This window comes from Mus caroli, chromosome 11 (assembly GCF_900094665.2).
Source record: "Mus caroli chromosome 11, CAROLI_EIJ_v1.1, whole genome shotgun sequence".
NCBI classification, from domain to species: Eukaryota; Metazoa; Chordata; class Mammalia; order Rodentia; family Muridae; genus Mus; species Mus caroli.
This window is the reverse complement of record NC_034580.1, coordinates 1,241,501-1,267,089: the sequence shown is the minus strand read 5'-3', so window position 1 is coordinate 1,267,089 and position 25,589 is coordinate 1,241,501. Positions and strand designations below refer to the sequence as shown.

General features: G+C 39.9%; 1 protein-coding gene across 1 annotated transcript in view; it reads left to right on the top strand.

Annotated features, from left to right (window-relative positions):
- Nucleotides 1-233: 233 nt before the first annotated feature.
- The window catches only part of Hormad2 (HORMA domain containing 2), a 95,819-nt gene continuing 70,463 nt past the window's right edge, over nucleotides 234-25,589 (top strand). The window contains exons 1-7 of the mRNA XM_021177751.1: nucleotides 234-375; nucleotides 6,103-6,190; nucleotides 14,289-14,430; nucleotides 16,941-17,004; nucleotides 17,453-17,489; nucleotides 21,138-21,158; nucleotides 22,009-22,035. Of these exons, the coding sequence (XP_021033410.1) occupies nucleotides 6,140-6,190; nucleotides 14,289-14,430; nucleotides 16,941-17,004; nucleotides 17,453-17,489; nucleotides 21,138-21,158; nucleotides 22,009-22,035 (342 nt within the window). The 5' untranslated portion in view covers nucleotides 234-375; nucleotides 6,103-6,139. The remainder of the gene's footprint in view (nucleotides 376-6,102; nucleotides 6,191-14,288; nucleotides 14,431-16,940; nucleotides 17,005-17,452; nucleotides 17,490-21,137; nucleotides 21,159-22,008; nucleotides 22,036-25,589) is intronic.

Below are 25,589 nucleotides of genomic sequence, written 5' to 3'. Positions count from 1 at the left end.
CATCAGGTGTACTGTCCCCATCAGCCATACCCTGCCTCTCCTCAGTTCTGGTTATGTAGGTGATGCAAGGGGGCTCACAGTCCGCAGTCCTCCAAGGCTCCCCACACCGAGGGAACGCAGGCCCCGCCCACGGCCCGGGTGGGTAGGCTGCCGGCTGCCCTATTTTGCATATTCATGAGGTAGAGCAAGGCCTGCTGAGGGGCAAACCTTAGAGTTAGGCGTGAGGAGACTCCTGTGGCCCTGGCCGGCCGGAAAGTCGTGAAGCCAAGGGGTGGGCTTTTGCCAGGAAAAGCCGTTGGCCTCTGCTGAGGTAAAGGCGGCGGGGAAGGCCTCGCCGCGTGTTCACACGCGGGGTCCCCGGAGGAAGGCGTTCAGGTGGGTTCTGGGGTCTTCGAGTTCACACTTCTCTGTTCTTTTTAATTGCCTGGGTTCATCTGTGGAACTCGAAAGCCCTCTGAGGAGAAGTGCCATCGTGGCGGAGGGCCAAGGAGGACCGGAAGCTTCAGCTATCATGGTTTCCTACCCTGGACGGTGAAAAACTTCACACATTAAACAAAGAGCTGGTGGCGATGCGGTGGCGAGGAATGAACTGGTAGACCTTGAATTTCCATCATTTTAATAGCTGAATGACTTAGGCCTTTTTTAAAAGTTGGAACTGGAGATCACTAAATTAAGTGAAATAAGCCAGACCTAGAACGACACATCATCAGGTTTCCCTCGTGTGTGGAGTCTAGATGCACACACATGATAGGAGCATGAATGGGCCGTGTAGTACGTTATCTGCTCACCTAGTGAAAGCAAAGTGTAAGCGTGGTGCTTGCCCCTAAAAGGTGGTAGATTTTTTTTAGGACGATAGCCTAATTTCTCCTTCATCAGACCATACGTTTCTTGAGGCAAAGACCATATTTAACTTTTTGTAATCCTGTGTTTTACCTGGAACAGTGCAAATTGCACAGTAAACGTTGAATATATGGATTAATGGAACTAGCATGAGAAATATATTTTTAAAAACCAAAGAGCGTGAACAAATACCTAATTAATACAGTGGGAACCGCTTAGTCCGAGCAAGCATGAAGTAGCAGAATTATCAGGGACAAATGGAATTTGTGAAAATGGTGGATAATAATTTATTGACGTACGCTCAGCAAAAGGTTTAACAGGGAGGACTTTGACAAACCAAATTCGCTTTCTGATCTTCAGTTTTTTTAATTAAAATTTGATGGTTTTTGTTTGTTCGTGTTTTTTTGTTTTTGCTTTTTGAGTTAGGTCTTTGTGTAGCCCTGCTGTCCAGGCCTCCAACTCAGAGATTACCAGCCCCTCCCTCCTGAGTACCACCCCAAAGGTGCACACCATACAGCCCAGAGCATTTTACTTCTCTCTGTGCACATCTGTGTTTTCGTACACCTGGAAATGCGTGTGCATTTGGAGGTCAGATGTTAAAAATGGTTTTTATTTGTATTATTATTTTATAACTTGTATAGGTGTTTTGCTTTATGTATGTGGGGGCCTAGTGCCTACTGAGGCCAGAAGAGGGCATCAACTTTACTGGATCTGGTGTTGCAGACAGTTGTGAGCTGCAGGTGGGTGCTGGGAATTGAACCTGTATCCTCTGGAAGATCAGTCTGTGCTCTTAACCACTGAGCCATCTCCCCAGCTCCTTTACCTTTTTTTTTTTTTTTTTCTTTTAAGACAGGGACTCTCACTGAAGCTGGAGCACTTAAAAACCAAACAAACAAACAAACAAACCTTCAAAGATATCAAGCTCAACAGATATAATTTTACTCTTAATATAACTCACAATAAGTAGCCACATACACAAAATAGATATAATATACTATGTATTGCAACGAGGACATAACTTGAGCTTGGTAGAGGTGATAGTAGAAATCGGTGCATTGTTTCTTGAAAAACTAAACCATGTCCAGGAGATAGTAATTTGAAGTAGAAGAGGATGTTTCTGACCAGAAGAATATTGTTAAAAGAAAGTAAAACTGCACAAATGACTGGTGCATAAGAAATATCAGGGGAAATGATTGAAGAAATTAGGAGGGCATGAGGCAAATCTTGAAACAATGGTAAAGAGTTTTGATTTTTTTTCCCCTGAGGGTAGTTGGGGAGCTATGTTAAGTACTTCAGTTTGGAAATAATAAGACAGTTAAGGTTGTAATGAGAAGGGGCTGGTGAGATGGCTCAGTGGGTAAGAGCACCCGACTGCTCTTCCGAAGGTCCAGAGTTCAAATCCCAGCAACCACATGGTGGCTCACAACCATCCGTAACGAGATCTGGTGCCCTCTTCTGGAGTGTCTGAAGACAGCTGCAGTGTACTTATATATAATAAATAAATAAATCTTTAAAAAAAAAAAAAAAAGGTTGTAATGAGAAAAGTTTAGCTGAAACATAGAAGAGAGATGGCTGAGCACAGCAACAGGCAGATGGGTGGTTGCAACAATTCAGGCAAAAGATGAGGCTGATCTGATCTAAAGTAGAGCTGGCAGACCCAGTGTAAGGGCTCGCTGTAATTCGAGCACTTCTGAAGTGGAGCCAGCAGGATCTTCTCAAGTTCAAGGCTGCTTGGACTATAGAGCCAGTTTGAGGAAGCTGGAGCCATGTAGTGAGATTCAACAAAACAACAAAAGCAGCCTCAACAATAACAAGGAAAGAAGACCCCTCCCCCAGTATCAGTAGACAACAGTGTGGAGAAAGTGAGCAGTTGACACATTTGAGAAATACTAAGTTGACTGAGCAAAGAAATAGGGCAGAGTTGAGTCATACATTTTCAGACTGAGTGATTTAAGTACTTGATGATGTCATTCACTAGGAAACAGAGGGTTTGAGGGGAAAGAATTAGCATTTGGACATGCTAAGACCATCAAAGTGGGAATTGTCTAATGGGCAGAATTGTAGATCAGTAACTCATGAGAATGACCTGGGTTGGGAATATACACACACCAATCATTAGATTAGAAATAGTAATTGAAATAATGGGAGTATATTTGTTTGTTCAGTGGCTATGTTTAGAAGTTTAAAAAAAGCTGAGCAGTGGTGGTGGACACCTTGTGTCCCAGCACTTAGGAGGCAAAGGCAGGGCGATCTTTGTGAATTCAAGGCCAGCTTAGTCTACAGAGTGAGTTCCAGGACAGCCAGGCCTACATAGAAAAACTGTCAAATAAATAAATAAATAAATAAATAAATAAATAAATAACCACATAGAAAAACCGTTAAACAAACAAACAACAGAAGACTACTAGTACAGAAACTTGAGGAATCCCAAGAAGGCAGGAGGAAAAGAGGCAGGAGGAAGAGGCTGGAGGATGGTGGGAGGAGCCGAGGCTGGGAAACACCAGGAGAGGAAGACTAATATGCAGGTGCTTTGTTTTGAAAGCAAACATACTTTCTTACATTAATGAAGTGTATATCAAAAACGTTCTAAGTACCATGTTAGTTCAATAAATTTAATCTTGAAATAACTGTGAAGTAGACACTGTTTCTGTACAGATGGAGAAACTGAGGCCCACATCTTGTCCAAGGTTACATAGTAAACTGCCCACTGAGATGTGATCTTAGGCAGCTTGTTTCAGAAAGTTCACGTGTCAGGCCATAAACCCTGGCCTATGCTACTACTCCAGGTGTACAGTGAGCAAGACCTGAAAGTTGGGTCTGTATTTATGGTTACAAAAACAGAAACCAAATCTCATAGGAATTAATTTAACCAGAGTTATACAACTGCTAGGTAATAGAATCCAAATTTGAACCCAAATTTCATAATTACAAAGCCTACTTTTGCTAGATTGCATTGTTGGCTGATTTTTCTTACATATCCATTTGTGTTGCATAAAATTGAATTTTACTTGTTTTATAAATATTTTTTAACCCCTTTTCAGATGCAACAGCCCTGGTAGAATTGTTTTTCAGTACTATAAATTTCATCTGGGTCATTCATATATTTTAAAAATGCAGGTGTTCTAATGGGCGGATGCCCTTGGAAATATCTTATGATCTAAAAAGATTGGCTAAAATCCTAGCAATATTAAAAAGTGATTTAAAAACCATGATTCCTTCTATTTACTGCTTCTCCGGTAGGAGGTTATATTCTAATGGGATAGAACTGGAACTTAAACCCTTATCGCTACTTTCCTTCTTCTTCCTTCTTTCTTACAGTATAAAGGAGATGCTGTGAGTCAGACTCGACAGTTACACTCTAAAAGAAAACACCTTTAAGGACTACTCAAGGGCTACTCGGTAGATCTCAGTCTCCTGGAGAAATACTGTACTAGTGTCCCCTAGTGCTGCTTGAAGAAATACTCGAAGAGAAATTCAATAGTATCTGTTTATAGTCTCTATCACCACCTTGTGGCAATGTCTCCAAATAATTCTAACCTCTTATTTGCAAAAATCTTCCAGAATCTTGCCTTAGTTGCTAATATAACAAGTAACAGATTGCCCTGAGTGAGCCAGAATGGACTTTCTTTAAACAGGTTATTTCAAGTAAGGCCTCCGATTGAAATAAAATTAAGGCCTTCAGAAAGAAAAGGGAAGATTTACTTTAAAAAAATTCCACCGAAGCAAAATAAAGGGTGAATAGTCCACTTTTAATTCCTAACCTTTAGACTTTTAAAAAATGTTTCCCAGACTTGGCAGTATCTATCGTTGTGGATTTCCCCAACTCCATTGTGTTCTTCATTGTGATCTATGTGCATAGTGGGGGACTGACCATGTTAGCCATTCTCCATGTTTAGTCTAGTCACACTCAGCTGTCAGGTGACAATTGCTACCCATTTACAGTTTCCAAAACATCTCATCATCATGAACAGAAACTCCCCTAGTAAACTGCCATTTCTCCTATCCCCACCCGAGTCCAGATAACCTCTTGCCTACTTTTTGTCTGTATATGTTTGCTTATATGTAGGTTCTCATATGTAAGCACATGTATTTGTCCTTCTGTATCTAGCTTTGTCTAATTTTTACCTAGAATTATGCTTGCAAGGTTCATTTACATTGTGTCATGTTACCGCAATTTCATCCTTTTATAAAGATTGAGTAGCCCTTAAGTATCACAAACACATTTTGTTTATCTGTTCATCTGCTCCTTTTTCTTTTCTTTCTTTCTTTTTTTTTTTTTTTTTTGAGATGGGGTCTAGTCCAGGCTGACAGACTCCTGTGCTCAAATGATTGCCCTGCCCCAGCTTGCACTGTAGGTGGGCATCCAGTGCATGCCACTGCCCCTGGCTGTTTGTCCGTTTGTCTGTTTGTCTGCTGATAGGCATTGGATCATCTTCCCCTTTGACCATGAAGAAGAGTGCTGCTCTGCCTGTGGGTGTACACGTGCTGGAGGCCCTCCCCGCTCCTTCCTCCCCGTTTATTTCTTTTGGTTGTACACTTAGAACTGGAAATGCTGGGTACTGGTGTCACTGTTTAGAAATTTGAGGACCTGTATACTGCTGGGCTGTTTTACATTCCAGTCAGCAGTGATGAGGATTTTAATTCTCCATCTCTTCACTAGAGCTTATTATTTTCATTTTTGGAGTAAGTTTTGAGTTTTTAAACAAGTCTGAAGTTAACCTAAACAATGTTTGGAGCCCTGCTGAACATAAGAGGACAGGTCCTCTGTGAGGGCACAACAGAGGTGAGGGATACATTGTTGAGGGCTTAGGTGACTTATAACTTCATTTTCTTCTGAGAATGTGTTTATGAATGAATACATTATTTTATGATTTTTATTGAGTTGATGAAATTTAATGCAGAGACTTTAGGCCAGATTGAGTAAAAGCTTATAGTGAAAATTCAAGTGGTTATTAAAATTTGCTACCAAAATTACAGTTAACTTATACAGCTCTCATTTAGAAAATTCAAAATAAGAATTTTTCTAATTCAGATTCATTTTTGTAATTTTGATAGGGCTAAGAAGAACCATTTTAGCTCTGTTTTCCCTTTGTATTTACAAAATTAGGCTTGGTAAATTTTTCTTGTAACAGGACAGTCTGAGAAATTGTCTATACTTAACTGTACTTGATTTTAATTTTTGGTTTTAGAGTTCACTTCCATCTTTGGAAAGACAAGATAGTAAGTATTATGTTAGGGAAAGGTCTCTAATTTTTTTAACAGGTTGGAATTGTTGAAAGAATCCTGATTCATCCTCACGATGGCTACTGTGCAGCTCTCTCACAACACCAGAACACTGAAGGCGTCTAAGGTATTTGTTAAGAATTAAAAAGAAAAATCAATGACCATTTAGTGAGTTACTTATTTTAAAATTACTTCAGCAGCAGTTTTATCAGCTAATTGGCACATAACACTCTGGGAAAGTATTTCTTCATTTTAATGCCTAATGGGTGGGGGATATTCAGAAAATCAAGACGAATTAAAAAGTTATGTGCTGGGTGCTTGTTTCCTGTTTACTAGAGTAAAAGAAATCAGAAACAAAACAACGTTTAAAGAGAAGGGTCTTTGTTAGGCATGGGCTTCCTGAAGCAATTAGGAAACTTGTAATTTTCAGAACCAGAGAGGAGATATCTGAAAGAAGCTTTGATGCTGAGAGTCTGGGGAGGAATGTATGAGTCACTTCCTGTGGGGAGGACAAAGTAGATGAGATAATAAACTTAAAAGGAAGGGGGTTTGTTTTGGCTCACAGTTTCAGAAGTTGCTTCTATTGTTTTTGACTCAGTATCAAGGCAGAACATCATGGAGACATGCAGGGAAAACATGTGGCAGAGCAGAGCAGCGGCACACCACAGTGGTCAAGACAAGGAGTGGGGGTGGGGAGGAGACACTCGACAACCTAGTGCCATTCCACTAGATTCTGTCTCTTCTTTTTTTTTTTTTTAAGATTTATTTATTTATTTTATTATGTGTAAGTATACTGTAGCTGTCTTCAGACACTCCAGAAGAGGGCGCCAGATCTCGTTACGGATGGTTGTGAGCCACCATGTGGTTGCTGGGATTTGAACTCNAGCCACCATGTGGTTGCTGGGATTTGAACTCTGGACCTTTGGAAGAGCAGTCGGGTGCTCTTACCCACTGAGCCATCTCACCAGCCCCTAGATTCTGTCTCTTAAAGGTTCTGCCATCTTTCAGTATCACAGCAGGTTGATGACTGAGCCTTCAACTTCAGGGGACATTTAAGGTTCAGACATAACAATGTCAGGACAGGAAACGTTGCTGGGTTTGCTCAGGCTAGTTCAATAAATCCCAGAATAGTCATTAATGCATCACATACAGTTATTTAGATTCAGTATATAATATATGTATAATAATGTGTTGTTTTATGAGAAAATACAAATTGATCTTTATCTTCTTTGTTATCATATTAAGAAAAATAAGATTTATGGTAACTGGAGCTGGAGAGATGCCTCAGCGGTTAAGAGCACTGACTGCTCTTTTAGAGGTTCTGAGTTCAATTCCCAGCAACCACATGGTGGCTCACAACCATCTATAATGAGATCAGATGCCCTCTTCTGATGTGTCTGAAGACAGCTACAGTGTACTTACATATAATAAATAAATAAATAAATAAATAAATCTTTAAAAAAAAGATTTATTTATTTGTTATACATAAGTTCACTGTAGCTGTCTTCAGACACTCCAGAAGAGGGAGTCAGATCTCGTTACGGATGGTTGTGAGTCACCATGTGGTTGCTGGGATTTGAACTCCAGACCTTTGGAAGAGCAGTCGGGTGCTCTTACCCACTGAGCCATCTCACCAGCCCCTAAATAAATAAATCTTAGAAAAAGAGATTTATGGTAACTAAGTCAATGTATCTATATCTATATTCTACGTACATGTGAAAAGGAGTGAGACCAGGAGAATTGTCCCATGCTTGAGACCAGTTGTGCTCCACAGTGGGTTCCAGGTCACCCTGAGCCAGATCGAGAAGGTGCTTCTACCTCTCAACCTACAAAGGATTACAGTAATTCAAACTGTAGCAACTTAGGGTCTTTGTATACTTTGAAATGATGAAAAGGCTCATAGAGGAGGGAACATCTCATGAGGAGACCTAGCCTATGCCTTGGCTCGGGATCAGAAATAAGCGTGGTATGTTTTAGGGGAAGCCGCTCTTTCTGTAGTAAAGCTGTAAAGCTGTCATGTTGGCCAGGAGGAGAAAACAAACCAGAATAGGAATTTGGGGAACAGATTAATTTGGATCTTAGAAGCCAGGTTAAAGAACTGATGCTTTATTTTGTAGCCAGTGCCAAGTCAGAAGGTTTGTTTGTTTAGAAGAGTGAGTATGGGTTTGTTTTAGGAGTGTTAAATTGTAGCAGAGAGAGAAAGAGAAGTCTGAAGTTGAAGGAGAAATTGGGCATCAAGCAAGCAGTCACCTCTCTGGCTTTGTCCCATGGTACTTCTCTTTTTTTTTTTTTTTTTTTTTTTTTTTTTTTTTTTTTTTTTTTTTTTTTTTTTGGTTTTTTGAGACAGGGTTTCTCTGTGTAGCCTCGGCTGTCCTGGAACTCACTTTGTAGACCAGGCTGGCCTCGAACTCAGAAATCTGCCTGCCTCTGCCTCCCGAGTGCTGGGATTAAAGGCGTGTGCCACCACGCCCGGCTCCCTCGGTACTTCTCAAGCCAACACCAAATCTCATCCAGTTTCCTAAGGGAGTGCTCTCGCCTGGGGTTGAGTGGGGGTGTAGGGGTGTGAATTGCAGTCAGCAGAGCAGCCATTTCTCTCACTGTAAATGAACAAACTGACTTTTTGGTTCAACCAGATCTTTGTTGTTTGAGTTACATAAACTGCTTTTGCTTTTCCCAGTAAATTTCATGTGATAGTGCGGTTCCGGTATCTGATGCTGAAAACAATGATAATTGTTTAGTTTTGGACCTGGGACAAGGCACTGAGGTGCATATCAAAGCAGACCTGCCCTCCAGGTTCTCCCAGCATCCCTCAGTCCCTACCTTGCATACTCTGCCCCCAATTCTGAACTTTCCAGCCCCGGGGCTGGGCTGCCCTTCCCGCATAGTCTCCTTCCTATATAATCCAGACATTTTACCCCTCTTTCTTTACTCCTCTTTCTCTCTCTTCTCTCCCTCCCTCTCCTTCTCTCTTCTGCCCTTTCTCCCCCTCTTCTCCACCATGGTGGCTTCCCTGGCCTCCTCCTTTGGGCAATGAGGTTGCCCACTGGAGAACAGCTTCTCAATAAACCTGTCTTCAATACAGTCTAATCTGGTTTGAACTGGCTCACTGACAGAGAAATAACCTACCAATAATAACCGTAGAACTCAGTGTTTATTCAGCATTTAATTATGTGCCAGGCGCTGTACCAAGGGCATTATGCCATTATTTCAGTTAAAATTCTCAATAAGGAAGAAATTGAGCAAACCGCCACCGCCGCTGCACTTCTTTAATCTCTTTGGGAGGCAGAGTCAGGCAGATCTTTGAGTTCAACCCAGCCCTGGTCTATGGAGTGAGCTCCAGGACAGCTAGGGCTGCACAGAGAAACCCTGTCTGGAAATGAAGAAGAAAGTAAATCTTGGAGAAGTAAAGTGTGCAGCTCAGGGCCACACAAGGCTGACATGTCACAGCAGCGCTTTACTACTAAGGCATGACAATGCGTGCTGTTTTCAAGCTGCGATGGTTTCATATATTAGATATTTACAACAGCATTGCCAGGAACATTTTACCTGTTAGACTAACTGAGCTAAGGAGAAAATCCCATTTCCAGCTGTTGATCCTTGTTACTATAAATAGCCTGTTAGTGCCTGTAATGTCTCTATACTTTCAAGTTATTTAGCTTTATAAGTGAGTTATTCATGCATTACTTTTGTAATGTTTTCAGTGAGTTATTACATGTATTCTTTATCAGCAATTACCCAGTTAATCAAAGAAACTTTTAATTTCTCAGGATCCATATGTTCAAAATCCCAAATTTTCTGTTTACCTTTTAGATGTACATTGCATAGCCCAAGGTCACTATGTAGTTCAGGCTGGCCATGAGCTTACAGTCCTTTTGCTTCCAACTCTAGGATCATAGGAGTGAACAACCATGTCTGGACTCAAAAAGAAAAAACTAAACGGCTTTAAAATCACTGAATATAATGTAATTATCCAAAAAATAAAATGATAACTCATTGTCATTATCCAGACTACTAAAGAAGATACATTCTTATATATGGCAAAATCATATCTAGAATATCCTGAAGACATTTTAGGAGCGTGTGTGTGTGTGTGTGTGTGTCTGTGTGCACCTGTATGTGAACTTTTTGGAAGTTATTTTTCATCCAAAGATATGTTTGCAGGTAGTAACTACCTCTAAGTAACTTTATTAAAATTATTAGAAGTACAGCAGTTGGTCTATATAGTATACTGAAAGGACATTTGTTACTTGCCAACTTTATGATCTAGCAAATCATGTATCTTTCTAGATTTCCTCTGAGGACCGATGACAAGAGTGCATTGAGTTAAATGAGCTCTGAAGTCTTAGCCTCCAGAATTAGATTGAATTAACTTCGATTTAATGACTGTCATAGTTACTTTTCTATTGCTGTAATAAGACAACATGATCAAGGCAGCGTATAGAAAGAAGAGTTTATTGGAAGCTTACAGTTTCAGAGCGTGACCACATGACCATTATGGCAGGGAGCATGTCAGCAGATAGGAAGGCATGGCAGTGGAACGATTATTGAGAACTTATGTCTTGATACAGAGAGAGAGAGAGACAGACAGACAGACGGAGGGAGAGGGAAATATATATATATAAATCTGGGAATGACCATAGAATGGCTTTGAAACCTCACAACCCACCCTCAGTGGTTCACCTCCTCCAACAAGGCCATACGTATTAATCCTTTCCAAACAATCCAACCAATTGGTGACAATTCATTTAAACATATGAGTCTATGGGGGCAATTCTCATTCATACTACCAAAATTAGGAAAGAGAAACTTTAAAAAAGTTTTATCACAGTAATTTATTTACTAATATATGTATGTATACATATTTATGTGTGTGTGTGTGTATGGTATGCTGGTTAGCTTTAAATCAACTTGACACAAGCTGGAGTCAGCAGAGAATAGGGATCTTCAATTAAGAAAATAGCTCTATAAGATTGGACTGTAAGCAGGCCTATAAGGCATTTTCTTATTCATGATTGATGGGGAAGAACCCAGCCCATTGTGAGTGGTGCCATCCCTGGGCTGGTGGTCCTGCATTCTATAAGAAAGCAGTCTGAGCAGGTATGGGGAGGGGGCAGTAAGTAGCGCCTTTTTATTGCCTCTGTATCAGCTCCTGCCTTCCTCCTGCCCTGCTTGAGTTCTTGTCCTGACTTCCTTCAGTGATGAACAGTGCTGTGGAAGTGTAAGCCAAATAAACCCTTTCCTCTCCAAGTTGCATTTGATCATGATGTTTCTTTGCAGCAACAGAAACACTAACTAGGAAACTGAGTGGGGGTAAGCAGTGCACCCTGTGTACTTGCAGAGATCAGTTACCTCTTCGTGGATCCTGGAGATGGAACTAAGGCCATCAGGCTTGGTGCCTTTACACAAGCGCCATCTTGCTGGCCTGGAAAGAGACACTCTTTAGCCGGCTTATCACGGAGGCTCTGACTCCATCAGTGTAGTCTCATTCCAGTAAGACAGGGAAGGCTTACTGTCACTAAATGTTACAGTTTCCCTACCTTAACCCCTCTATCATTTTGAGACTTGGTGACAACAAAAGTTCTAAGAATGACTTGGTCTTAATAATTCTGTGCTTTTAGGATTAGTATGTTGCTGCTCATGATCTTGGTAGGGCTCACAGTCCCTTAAAATATTTCTGCTGGTCCCAGAGCCAGAATTCAAACAAACAAACAAACAAACAAGCAAACAAACAAACAACAACTCAAGTATTGGATACAAGAGGAAAGTCATCATTCAACTGTCCTGGGTTTTTTGTTGCTGTAAAGAGTAAATACAGTTTCTTTACTATGGTGCCCTAGCTTTGCTGCACATTGGCTTCTATTTAATTTCCTCTCACTTTACGCAGTGTAACTCTGGGGATTGGTTATTCTGATCTGACGATCAGCCCCATGTCACAGCATCCCGCCCTCTCTGCTCTCCTTCCTCTTCTTTGCCATTTATCCTTAGGGCTCAGTTTAGTCTCACTTTTCCCACAGCCTTCCTCCTCAGGTGAATAGCTTCTCCTGCCTCTCATGTGCAGCCTCTATTCTCTCCTCACTCATTTGTCCCCAGTCTCTGCCCCTTTAGCCTAAGTCTTTCCTGCCTGCACCTGGGTTGTGAACTCCATTAGGGTATGCATGCTCTCTTTAGTTCATCTTTGGTTTTCTTTTCTTTTTTCTTTTTTTCCAGACAGAGTTTCCCTATATAGCCCTGGCTGTCCTGGAACTTGCTTTGTAATTGATGTTTTACAAATTAACAGAGTAATTACTATGTGTTCACATAATAAGTGAAAATACACACACACACACACACACACACACACACACACACACACACACACCTCCCAAAACACAGTAAATGACTGAACTAGGGACCATGTGAAGCACATTATAGACTTTAGCCTATTTTATCCTTAGTCAAGTAGGTCTTCATTACCCCTCTTTACAGATGAAGGGATTGAGTGAGGTACAGAGAGATGGATCTATGCAGAATCAGGTACCTGCAACAGTTTATTAGCAATAGAGTTTCATTGTAACAGCTTTACTTATAATGTGTCTGTATTTTCTTTCTTGCTGCAAAGGCCAGAATTAACTGCAAAACCTAAGAATTTCACTATCTGAGCATCTATTAGAAAAGGCCACTGACCTCCACCCAAATCATAAATTGTGTTTGTAACAGAAAAGTGATTTGAACCTGGTTATCTCATGCAGTCTGTGCCCTGAACTTCTCCACCATACTGCCTCCTTCTCACCATTCTACTCTCAAGGCACTCTCAAGTGACTAGTTCCTTTAATGCTGCATTCTGTAAGCATGAGGCCCTGTGGTTGATCCCAGGCACTGGGCACACTTGTAATACCAGCATTGGTGAGGTGATCTCTGGTGCTTGATAACCTAACTGGGTGACTCACAAGGTTGGTTCACCAGGACAGTGTAAGATCCTATCTGAGAGAGAGAGAGAGAGAGAGAGAGAGAGAGAGAGAGAGAGAGAGAGAGAGAGAGAGAGAGAGAGAGAGAGAATGAGAACACCTTTGGTGTCCATATGTAAGTATACCCACATGGTTGCATACCTGTACATATTTGTACCTGTATACACAGGAGCATACACATAGCACACAGAGAACTTTTCTTGCTTTAAAAAAATGGTTTATTCAGAGAGACAACTTGGTGATTGGAAATGGTTGGTAGAGGGGGAGCCACAGAAGAGTGATGCTGCTTCTAGCCTGGTAACTAGAATCAATGCTGATTTACTTGTCTAGGGATGGAACTGGGGACCATGCCTTATGCCTGCTAGCAGAGACAAACCGAATTTCAGGGTCTACAAAGTAGTGTAGGAGTAGATGCCCAGATACTAGAAATATAGGCAGGGAACATAAATTAGAAATTGAAGTCTTCTCTATTGATTATAACTGAAGATGTGAGGACAGACAAGAGAACTGTGAAGAGAGGAAAGGACTGAAGACACTCCTGGGAGGACGGCTGGTTAAAAAAAAGAAAAATGGGGTCGGTGTGGTGGCACACCCTTTAATCCTAGGAGGCAGAGATAGGCAGGTCTTGTTTCATAAAAATGAGAGTCAGAGAATGAGTGGGTGGGGTGGCATTCAGCTGTGTAGGGATGGATGAAAGCTGAAGTAGTGTTAGCAGCTAACAGTTTAGCTCAGTAACCAAGGTTCTTGCTTAACATGCAACAAGGTCCTAGGTTTGATTTCCAATTCTGCCAAAACAACAACAACAACAACAACAACAACAACAAAAAACAGTGTCAAGGCAGCTTAAGGGGGACATATGGATACAGTGTCAAACACTCCAGACAAGGGGGATCCATACTCTGATAAGTTGTTCATGGTTAACTTTGGAGAGAGCAGTATAAAAGAGACAAGGGTAAAAATTCAGATTACAGTGAAGTCTAGAGAGTGTGTGAAGAGAGGAATAAGGTTATAAAACTATAGGGAAACTCCCAATTTTGCTTCAGATTAATGGGTCATTGAAATAAATTTTCATCCTAAATTACTCCAGTATTTGCCTGCCTTTCTATTTTGTTTTGCTTATATGAAGATCTATTTTAACTCAGTATTCAGAGCCCTGTTGTCTTGATTATCTAGAAATGTATCAGATTTGAAGTCTTAAAGTTTCTGTCCTACCTGCGGTCATGGTTTGATGGGCTGAGTACTCATGAATACTGATGTTTATCATCTTTGATTTTCTTCCAGAACACAATTTTCCCATCCCAGATCGCAAACGAGCACGAGTCCCTGGTGATGGTGAAGAAGCTTTTTGCTACTTGTATCTCGTGTATAACGTATTTGAGGGGCTTGTTCCCAGAGAGCTCCTACAGAGAGCGCCGTTTGGATGGTAGGTTGGATTAAATGATTGCTTTGGCCAGTGTCCCCTTTGCTACTCAGAAAGGCAAAGCTTCCCTCTCTCACAGAGTGCATTAATTCTATCTCATGGGTGTGTCCTTCAAGATCAATTTACTAATTCACTTTGCATTTTAATTTTGTCCTGTGTGTTAGTTTTACTTACAGGAACCATTAACTTCAAGCTAGCTATCAAATGAAAAAACAAACTTGTTGAGCTATGTCTAGTAATTCTAAGCCATTCTTGTAAAAGTGAGAACAAAAATCTACCTTAATGCTGAAGATTTAAATTATTTTGTGTCTCCGTTGAATTTTTTCTTTGAGGTATATTCTGACCCTGAGGAAATTCAAAGGAATCAGGTGAGAAATATCTCACCTATTAGCATATATGAATATGCACAGGAGGCATAAATCCATTTGTTGATTAGCATGAATATTTAGACAGTTATTTTAATGAGTTAAGTTTTTTTTTTTACAATAGCCTACCTCTTCATTTTTTGTTATCAGTGTACACATATTTCCTTGCAAAATGCTATTTTTTCCAAATCTAATTTGAAACTTCTCATGTTTATATTTAATGATATACCATGGCTTCATTCTAACTTAATTTTCTTAGGCAATATTGATTCTCCAAATGAACAGCAGTGAGTACATGTTTGCTCTAAACACAGAAGCATGGTACTTGTAATCAGGACACCTTCCTTTGTGTTAATCACTCCTTTGAGGAGCTAAATCTGTAAGATTTAGTGTGTTTTCGGGAGCATACAATTTGTTTCCCCTCCTGTTTGGAACATGGAGTTATAAAAGAAGGCATACTTTGGAAATTAAGCACTTTTTGTATTTCACTTGCTACTGCTAACATTGAAAAACAAAACAAAACAAAACAAAATAAAACAAAACAACAAAACCCACAGCTCTTACTTTAAGAGATAAAAGAGATAGTTTATTCTACGTTCAAATGTGAGTGATATGGGCCAGGGACACAGATGTAGGTTGCTGTAGGTGTTCCATCTAGTATGGAAGAAGTTTCATGAAGTTCTTACAGTAACAGAACAAGGAAAGACATAGGGTCAAAGAAAGTCATAGAAAGTTGGGGTACAGTCAAGTGGGGAAATCTCTGCTGTCAGTCTCGGGTGCTGTCTGCTGACATTTCCAGCTTTTGTGTTGGTGTAAGCTAGGGAGGCTGTTGGTACATTCCAAAAGGACTCACCTAATATCCATAAGGTTGCTAGCTCACACACAGAGTTAGGCAATAACTGGCTATGAGGAGACTAGAGATAGCCCAACATAATTTTTGGTTTAGCTCTGGACTTGGAGCATTCCAACTTTCCACAACCACTGAAGCCTTAATCAGTTAGTCAGCCTCATGAAGTACAGCTTCTCTCCAGGAGTGCTGCCTCACACTGTCCTAGGCATGGAGGCAAAAGCATTGCTCAGAGTCCTATTTTTTTTTTTTTTTGCGACTGTTTTAGTAGATGCTAGTCTTCCTTAATGTATTTGTATTTAAAGTGACATGTCACAAAATGCTCAATGTTTGTTTGACACTCTTTTTAACAATGTCTAAGTATTTTGTCAAAGTAGAATAACTTTCTATTCCTTAACAATGGTGAAGTGATGTTAATTTTAGCATAGGAAAACCATATGAAAAGATGGAGGACTCTGAGAGCTGGTGAGATGGCTCTGCAGGCATAGACATACTTGCTGCCAAGCCTAATGATCTGGGACCCATATAATGAGGAGAGATCCCAGTAAGTCACTTTTCTTCTGACTTGTACACACGCAGTGTGGCATACACCTTTCCACTGCACATACATGTACGCAAATCTATAGATTTATAAACACCTGATGATTTCAGATGCCCCTATCATACATGGGTCAGTGATTTTATACAGATTTCTTTATATATTATGTCTTTCTTTCTTCCTTCATATGGGGAAGTGGGAGATCTCACATGGAGGTGTTAGAGAATAACTTACACATTTGTGTTTAATATTTTTCCATTAAGAGGGAAAATAATAAAGAATGAAATTAGAAATGTGTTTAAATTGTTAGTTGAGATGGTCTCAGTGACACCTTAGATTATTTAGAGAGAAAGGGATAAGGAAAAGAGACCAGAGTGGGAGTCTGTTACACTGCTCCAGAACTAGGACTGGGGGGACTATCCACATAGTAGGATTCATGTGTAAAGTGGGTGTTTAAACATCAAAACGTGCCATGAAGTGGGGGCGCACACCTTTGATCCCAGCACTCAGGAGGCAGAGGCAGGTGGATCTCTGAGTTCAAGGTCAGCCTGGTCTACAGAGTGAGTTCCAGGACAGCCAGGGCTACACAGAGAAACCCTGTCTCGAAAAACACAACAACAACAATAACAAACAAAACAAAACAACAAACAAAGAAAGATAGAAATATAAGTCATAAAACTAAATTTTACAAATAAAAAAATAAAGGAAATGCTTTATTTAGCATGAAGTTTTCAGTATAACAGTGATGTTTCTTTTTTTCTAGACCTCAGTTTAAAAATTCTCCGGGAAGACAAAAAGTGCCCGGGGTCATTACATATTGTTAAATGGTAAGCAAATTCTGTAAAATTGCCCATCAAACTTTAGTTTCTAATATCTTTTCCTAAAAAGAGAAGACTTTATTAGTCCTCTTTCCTGAAAATTGTAGCAATTATTCAGTATTATTTTAAACTATTGATTTCATTTTAGAAGAAAATGGACTTATATAAAGAAAAAAAAATCCTAACTGCGATTATTCACTATATACCTCTGTGTTTACTACCATTCTGTGCTGGGAAGAGAGAGAACACTTGTGTGCTTCAGAGCTGTCTGTTATTTATAATATTCTATAGATATATGGGAATGGCTTGGGGTTTTAAAAGGTGGTTAAACAGAACGGGCAGAATGATCGTTAATTTGTATACTGCAAAATAGAAGTGCAAACTAATTACATACTTGGATTTACTTTTTTGGCTCTTCATATGGGCTAAAGTGACATTGGATATTATTTCTTGACAGGATTCAAGGTTGTTTTGATGCTTTGGAAAAGAGATACGTAAGAATTTTTGAAAATTTACTCCTTAAAAAAGTTTAGACATTTTATTTTGTAGTGTTTAACAGTATAGCATTGCTTGCTTTTTTATTTGTTAGTCGATTTTCTTTTATTTTGTCTGTGTCACCTCACTGTTGTCTCCCTTACAACAAATAGAAACGAAAGCTTCGTTTTCCTTTTTATATACGCATATCTTTTTTAACCACAGAATTTCCTCTGAAGTCACTGGACAAGACCCACAGGATGTGGGTTAAGGAAGACAAGAATCTGGTAGTTAGCACGTTGAACATGTTCAAAATATCGGTGACTCAGTTTGCAGATGGAAAAGAAGAAATAGTTAAATAATGAATTTTTACTCTATTTTATTTTGTTAATTATAACTCCTGTGTATAACTTTGAACTTTAAAAGACACAGTGCAGGGCTGGTGAGATGGTTCAGTGGGTAAGAGCACCGACTGCTCTTCCAAAGGTACTGAGTTCAAATCCCAGCAACCACATGGTGGCTCACAACCACCCATAATGAGATCTGATACCCTCTTCTGGTGTGTTTGAAGACAGCTACAGTGAACTTATACTAATAAATAAATCTTTGGCTGGAGCAAGTGGGGTTGGCCAGAGCAAGCAGAGGTCCTAAGTTCAATTCCCAACAATCACATGAAGGCTCACAACCATCTGTACAACTAAAGTGTGTACTCATATACATAAAATAAATAAATCTTAAAAAAAAAGACACAGTGCAGATTTTATGCTCTCTCATGCTTCAGTAGACTGTGAAGAATGAAGGCTGTGAAGAATGAAGGCTGTGAAGAATGAAGGCTGTGAAGAATGAAGTCTGTGAAGAATGAAGGCTGTGAAGAATGAAGGCTCAAGGTCTGGCTGAAGACATGAGATGCATGTGAATGAACCCCCTGCTCCTCTGTCCGCTCCATCCCCCATGTCTCTACTTGTCAGCTCCACTTTAAGCACTGCTGCCGTGAAGAGGCTTGACATTGTGCTATTAATGGAGTCATGGAGTCCTCACTCCTTCCCACGCTTGGGTGAACAGTTATTCACATTCATTCCATTTTGACCCAGGGGACAGAGGGATACAAAGATAAGACAGATAAGGGAAGGGCTTAGAGACCATGGCAGAAGGTGAGTGTTGCTCATATGAGGGCTAATGATTGCTAGTTATCTACTGGTTCAGCTCTACCTGTTGCTAAATTATTGGTTGTCTGGGGTCTGGGTTGGGGAAGAGACACTGCAGGATGAATTTGGCTTCTCACCACCAGATGGATTAGCCTCTGAAGTACTGAACACCTAGGAACTTTTCATGAGCTCTTTATTGTTACACAAAAAAGGCACTTTTAGCAAGACAGTTTCCGCATAGCAAAACCTCTTATCTGATGTAGGAGTTGTGTGAAGGCCGATTACCTAAGCAGTTCTCAGTCAGGAGATTTCCTGGTTTGCCAGCTATGTCTTGGGACTAAGTTATGCAAAAACCCTGAATCCTTCAGAAGAGCAACTCCAGAGATCTCAGCTAACAATCCTGATCAAGGCCATCCACTCTGTGACAAGACCCTGTTTCTTAAAAAGAAGAAAGGAGAGGAGGAAGAGGAAGCGGAGGAAGAGGAAGGAGAGGAGGAGGAGGAATAAAAAAGCAGGTCACTGGTGACAGAAGCCTTTAAACTCAGCACTCAGGAAGTAGAGGCAGGTCTCTGAGTTTCAGGCCAGTGGGGCCGACTGAGGGAGTTCCAGGACTACCAGGACTGTTACATAGAAACCCTGTCTCAAAAACCCAAGAAACAAAGAGAAGTTCAAGGAAGACCAAGCCTCAAGTCGCAAGTGCCCTAGGGAGATGTCCTGTGGAAGGACATGGTCTTACTAGTTATGAACTTCTGGGCACTTTACATTTTATGGTGAATTTGAATTCTCTAAGCACATATATTAAATAACTCTTACAAAAAGGAACTATATAACTTCCCCTATTGCCCCTCTCATCTCTCACAATTCCTGCTCATGATCCACACTACATTCTTTCAGAAACTGAACTCTGATCATGTTATTCTTTACGCCTAAAAATTTTCCAGGAATTTAAAAAAGTGTTCAAAGCTGATGAAGCAGGCCTGAATGTCCCTATTGATTTTTTAAGACACCCTCCCTCACTCCCATGCTCAGGCTACACGAAGACTCTCTAGGATGCCAGTTCTTTGTATCTTTATACATACTGTTCCTCTTGCTCAAAAAGGTCTGTCCAGACCCTATGCATGGCCTGCCTAGCTCCATCTTGTCCTGCCGCTAAAATTGTCCCTCATTCGAGGGTTCCCCTAACACTGTGTGTTGTTTCTTCACAGCAGACCTTGAGTATAACAGTGTGGCCATGTGACCTTCTTACCGTTAGTTCCCCTTTCTAGTCGGCATGCTTCTTGAGATCAGTGGCTAGCCATATTCTTTCTTCTTTTAATGTGACAATAAACTATTAATAGTTTCACTGTGTGGTCATAAAAATCAACTATATGCTAAAATAACCACAAGGTGGCACTAAAGTTTTAGTCAACTGCTACAGAATTATGGTCCTCACATTTTATATTTTTGCAAAACCCATGAAACTCAAGAAGAACGAAAACCAAAGTGTGGACACTTTGCCCCTTCTTAGAATTGGGAACAAAACACCCATGGAAGGAGTTACAGAGACAAAGTTCGGGGCTGAGACAAAAGGATGGACCATCTAGAGACTGCTATATCCAGGGATCCATCCCATAATCAGCCTCCAAACGCTGACACCATTGCATACACTAGCAAGATTTTGCTGAAAGGACCCTGATATAGCTGTCTCTTGTGAGACTATGCCAGGGCCTAGCAAACACAGGAGTGGATGCTCACAGTTAGCTATTGGATGTATCACAGGGCTCCCAATGGAGGAGCTAGAGAAAGTATCCAAGGAGCTAAAGAGATCTGCAACCATGTAGGTGCAACAACATTATGAACTAACCAGTACCCCGGAGCTCTTGTCTCTAGCTGCATATGTATCAAAAGATGGCCTAGTTGGCCATCACTGGAAAGAGAGGCCCATTGGACATGCAAACTTTATATGCCCCAGTACAGGGGAACGCCAGGGCCAAAAAGTGGGAGTGAGTGGGTAGGGGAGTGGGGGGAGGGTATGGGGGACTTTTGGGATAGTATTGGAAATGTAAATGAGGAAAATACCTAATAAAATATATATAAAAAAGAATTTATCATAGTGTTGATTGTATCTATGTCTGTATATTCAATATTCTTTAAAGCTGAGAGGATGTCTTTGTAGTTTTGTGATGTAGAGAGAGGCACGAGTTTGTGAGACACATCAGGGTTTGTGCGTTGTTTACTTGCTTGGTAAATTTGAAAAGGAGTACTTACTAGGGATTCTTGTGCTGTATTTAATTCTGAGCAATAATGAATTGTTTTGCATATCTTTTGGCTCCCAAATTAGAAAATAAGAAACTTTTTTTGATAATCCTTCTTTTGTCCCAGTAAAGCCAGTGTTTGTAATAGCAATTGTTTGAATGGGTGAATTAGTTCCTTTTTCTGACCTTCTGAATATTTTCTCTCTGAAGTAATATTTGAATTAGTCTTTATCAGAATTGTCAATACTATAGCACAAACATATAATAACAGTTTTCTTTTCTCTTGAAGCTACACATGGCAGTATTAACAGTAAGTACAAACTTGAAGACCAAGTCTCTGTGTATGCATTGACTTTTGGCAAGTGCAGCATTGAGCAGTCATCTTTCCCTTGCTCCCCTGTTGACATTTAGGACATGTTAGCATTTCACAATTGGATATGCCAGAACTTAAGATATTATAAATGCTCAGTATATTTCCTTGACATATATATTATTATATGAGAGAACATATATGAGAGAATATATCATATTAACGCTTAGGATTTAAATATATTTTTAGATATGTAACAGATCCAAATTCTTTCGTTTGAAAGTTTTTTGGACTTTTTTTTTGAAGTTTTATATACCCATGGGTATAAAATGATTGTAGAAAATTGAGATTCCATTGATAAAATATATTAATTATTTAAATATTTATGGAATAAGAAGTTAAGAATTTATTTGTACAACTGGGCAGTGTTGGCACACGCCTTTAATCCCAGCATTCGGGAGGCAGAGGCAGGCGATTTCTGAGTTCGAGGCCAGCCTGGTCTACAGAGTGAGTTCCAGGACAGCCAGGGCTATACAGAGAAACCCTGTCTCGGAAAACCAACCAACCAACCAAACAAACAAAAGAATTTATTTGTAGTTCAGTCATATTAATCAAAAATACTTTACATCAGTTATAAACTTCCTTATATTTAGTGTTCATAGAAAGTTCTAAAGATTCCGGTTTTTTAATAAAATAAGAGCTCATTCTATATCTAGCTAGAAATATGCCTCGCTGGTGCTCGGTACTCAGTCAACACAGTACAAATTAAACTCTTTACAAAGACAGTGCATTCAGTGAGCAGCAGTTAGTAAGTCTGGAAATTAAATGCTTTTTATTTTCCCTTAAACAGCTTTACACAAATCCCAAGGAACCTGAGGTAAGATGGTAGTGTATGTATACTATATTTAAGTATGTTTATCTGAATTGAGGCTATCAATTATGTTACTAGGCTACCACATAAACAGAGCAATTTATCATGAACTTTATGTTTCATTATAAATGAAACCAGTCTTTTATTATGAAAATATTTTTAGAAACTAGATTTTTTTTTTGGTAGAAACACCCAAAAACAAAAACAAAAACAAAAAATGCAGTTTAGAACTGAGGCTATTGGGCCAGGCCGGCGGTGGTGGCGCACGCCTTTAATCCCAGCACTTGGGAGGCAGAGGCAGGTGGATTTCTGAGTTTGAGGCCAGCCTGGTCTACAGAGTGAGTTCCAGGACAGCCAGGGATACACAGAGAAATCCTGTCTCGAAGAAAAAAAAATGAGGCTATTTTTTATAACATGTCAATATTAAGATTCTCCTAATCATAAATGTATAAAAGTAATTATTAATATATAATGTAGAACTAATAAGCATTTACTAATGTATGATAATAATAAAATATCCATTTAATTATTTGCTTATGATCGTTTGGAGTTCGTGACCACTGAACGCCCTCTGTTGATGCTCTCATAGACGCTGAGAGCGCTCCATCTCACTCTCATCCTGAGCTTGCTTAGTGACTCCTGGACCCCGATGCTTTTCAGATCTTTTGTGAAATCCTCTTTGGCTCACTGTACTAACTTCTACTTTTTCTAAAGTCTTTTCTAAGCAGAGCCCTGTTTAACCCTCTGGGTTGATTCCTATATTTCCTAAGAAGATGAGGATTTGGAGTTCCTGGGAGAAGTGTGTTGTTTTCTAGCTTGTAGAGTGACTAGCATTGCCTAAATACGACATAGTTACCTTCGCCACTTCCATGGCCTTTCTGCCTGTGACAGGAACACAGAGTGAGAAGCCCTTTGTTTTCTCACCCTGTTTTGTCTCTCTCCTAGCTTTCTCCTCTTTTTTTTTTCCCCTTGGTTTGAATTTTTCTTCTCTAAGCCAGTGGATTTAGTCTAACTGGCGACATTCAAAACTAAATTGTTAAGTCCTTAGTATTTTCTCTGTGCAAGATTGAAAATAACCATGCAGGTGAGGAGAATAACTACTACACACAAGTGTATAGCAATTCCTTAATGCCCAAACTGGTCTTAGGTCCTTTTTTCTGAATCTCTCTCCCCTTTATGCTCTGTTTCTAGAACCCACTATGTAGCTGAGAATCCCCTTGAATTTCAGATCCCACTGCCTTCACCAAATGCCCCAGTTGTGTATATACAGTATTGAGATTACAAGATAGCGCCATGCCTGGTTTACTGAGTCCTGGGGCTGGAACCCAGTCTTTGTGCTCTACTACCAGCTATCCCGATCTTTTTCTTCTAGTAAGTTTCAATTTTTTTTTTAAATTAGGACTGATTTGTTTTTCTCATTCTTACTATGTTTCCCTATGCACACACCTCTCCTAGTTTGAAATCTGGTTAGTTTTGGTGCATGATCTTTTATTTATTTGCAGATTTTTTAAAATAATAAACTTTATTTTAAAAAAGAAATCAGTAGTTTTAGAGGTAAAACTTGAGTTTACCTCAGGATAAATCTGACAATAAGAATAAAATGGCTAAATTAGTTTTGTTGCTAACATATAGAATAATGTGGTTTTGGGGGCTGGAGAGATGGCTCAGTGGTTAAGAGCACTGACTGCTCTTCCGAAGGTCCTGAGTTCAAATCCCAGCAACCACATGGTGGCTCACATCATCCATAATGAGATCTGATACCCTCTTCTGGTATATCTGAAGACAGTTACAGTGTACTTAGATATAATAATAAATCTTTTTAAAAATAATGTGGTTTTGAAAAGAGAGCATTTTGTATGATAAGTTTCAAGCTATCCATGACCCAACAAAAATATTTTGAACACTTACCATTTCTTCTCTGTGGTAGCAATCCCTAAGTGCTACGTTTTCATAGCACACATCTGATTACTAAAAAACGGTAGACTATTTGAGTCTTTTTAAAAAAACTCAAAACAAAGTCAGTAATTGTATTAGTACTTTCCTGCTGCTCTGATAAAATGCCATCGCCAAGAGCAACTTAGAGAAGTTTATTTTGGCTTACAGTTCCAGAGAGGCGTTCCTCATGGCGAGGAGGCATAGCAAGCAGCAGGTAGGCAGCAGGGCAGGAAACGGAGTGCTCACATCTTCAACCACAAACCCAAAGCAGAGAGAGCAAACTGGAAGTGGAAATGAGGTTATAAACTACCAAAGCCCACCCCAGTGACAAACTTCTTCCAGTCAGGTTCCTCCTACAGGTTCCACAACATCCCCAAACAGTGCCACCAACTGGGGCCAAGTGTCCAAATGTTCTGAGGGACATTTCTCATTCAGATCACCATAGCAATGATTATTACAGTTTCACTACTATGCCAGTTCTTCACTGTTCATAGTATATAAAAGCATGCCCAAGGTTCCACTGTTTTATGGCTTGGCTGCTGCCTAACATCAAGTCACTGAGAAAACTGTGTGGCTCTCTGACCTCATTCTCTTAAATAACCATGAGACAACATTTTCAGATCAACCTAATCTCTGGCATTTATTGATCCTGTGCCAACAGCTTGAGTCATCACTGAAAGGATAACCTTCCCCAAACAAAATGGCACAAAAAATAACAGTATTAATATTTACTAGGAATAAAAATAAACTTTCCACTTGGAACTAAAATTTGCAGCACTCCTGTGAAGAATATATCAAGTACAACAGTTGAACAGCTTAGATACAAGAGTTTTTTCCTAATTCAGAAGCGGACAGAACTAGGAGCCGTTCACACAATTGTAGTACATTTGCATTTATACTTTTGTTCTGATTGCTGTTGTGAAAGAGAAACTGAAAACTAAAGCAATAAGACTGACAGCGAGCTTTTCTACAAGCACACACTGAAGTGTGGGGCAAATAAAGCAAATAAATCTTGATTTGTGATAAGCCGTTAAGAATTACAGCTAGGACTTGGGGCAGTAGAGGCGCACACCTTTAATCCCAGCACTCAGGAGGCAGAAGCAGGCGGATCTCTGTGAGTCTGAGGCTAGTTTGGTCTATAGAGCAAGTTCCAGGGCAGCCAGGAATACATAGAAAAACTATGCCTTGCAAAACAAATAAAAAACATTATATATATGAGTTTTATGAGCAGTGCTACCATGTGTTTCATTGTCTAGTCCTTTGTGCCTATGGGAGGTGATCACATAATTTTAACTTCCTGTTTCACTGAACAATAGGTGATCCTAAAATATGTGTTTAGAGACTTTGTTTTTATTCATTTGTTTGTGTGTTTGTTTGTTTTTGGGTTTTTGAGACCAAGGTTTCTCTGTACAGCCTTGGTTGTTCTGTAGACCAGGCTGTCCTTGAACTCACAGAGATCTGCCTGCCTCTGTCTCCTGAGTATTGGGTTTAAACCTGACCTAGAGGCTTTTTTTTTTTTAAAGCTTGTCTATTAGAGACCAGGTGTGTGGCACATACCTATAGTGGCAGCACCCAGGAGAGGCAGGAGGATCATTACTTTCAGGTTAGCTGCACAACACAGAAAA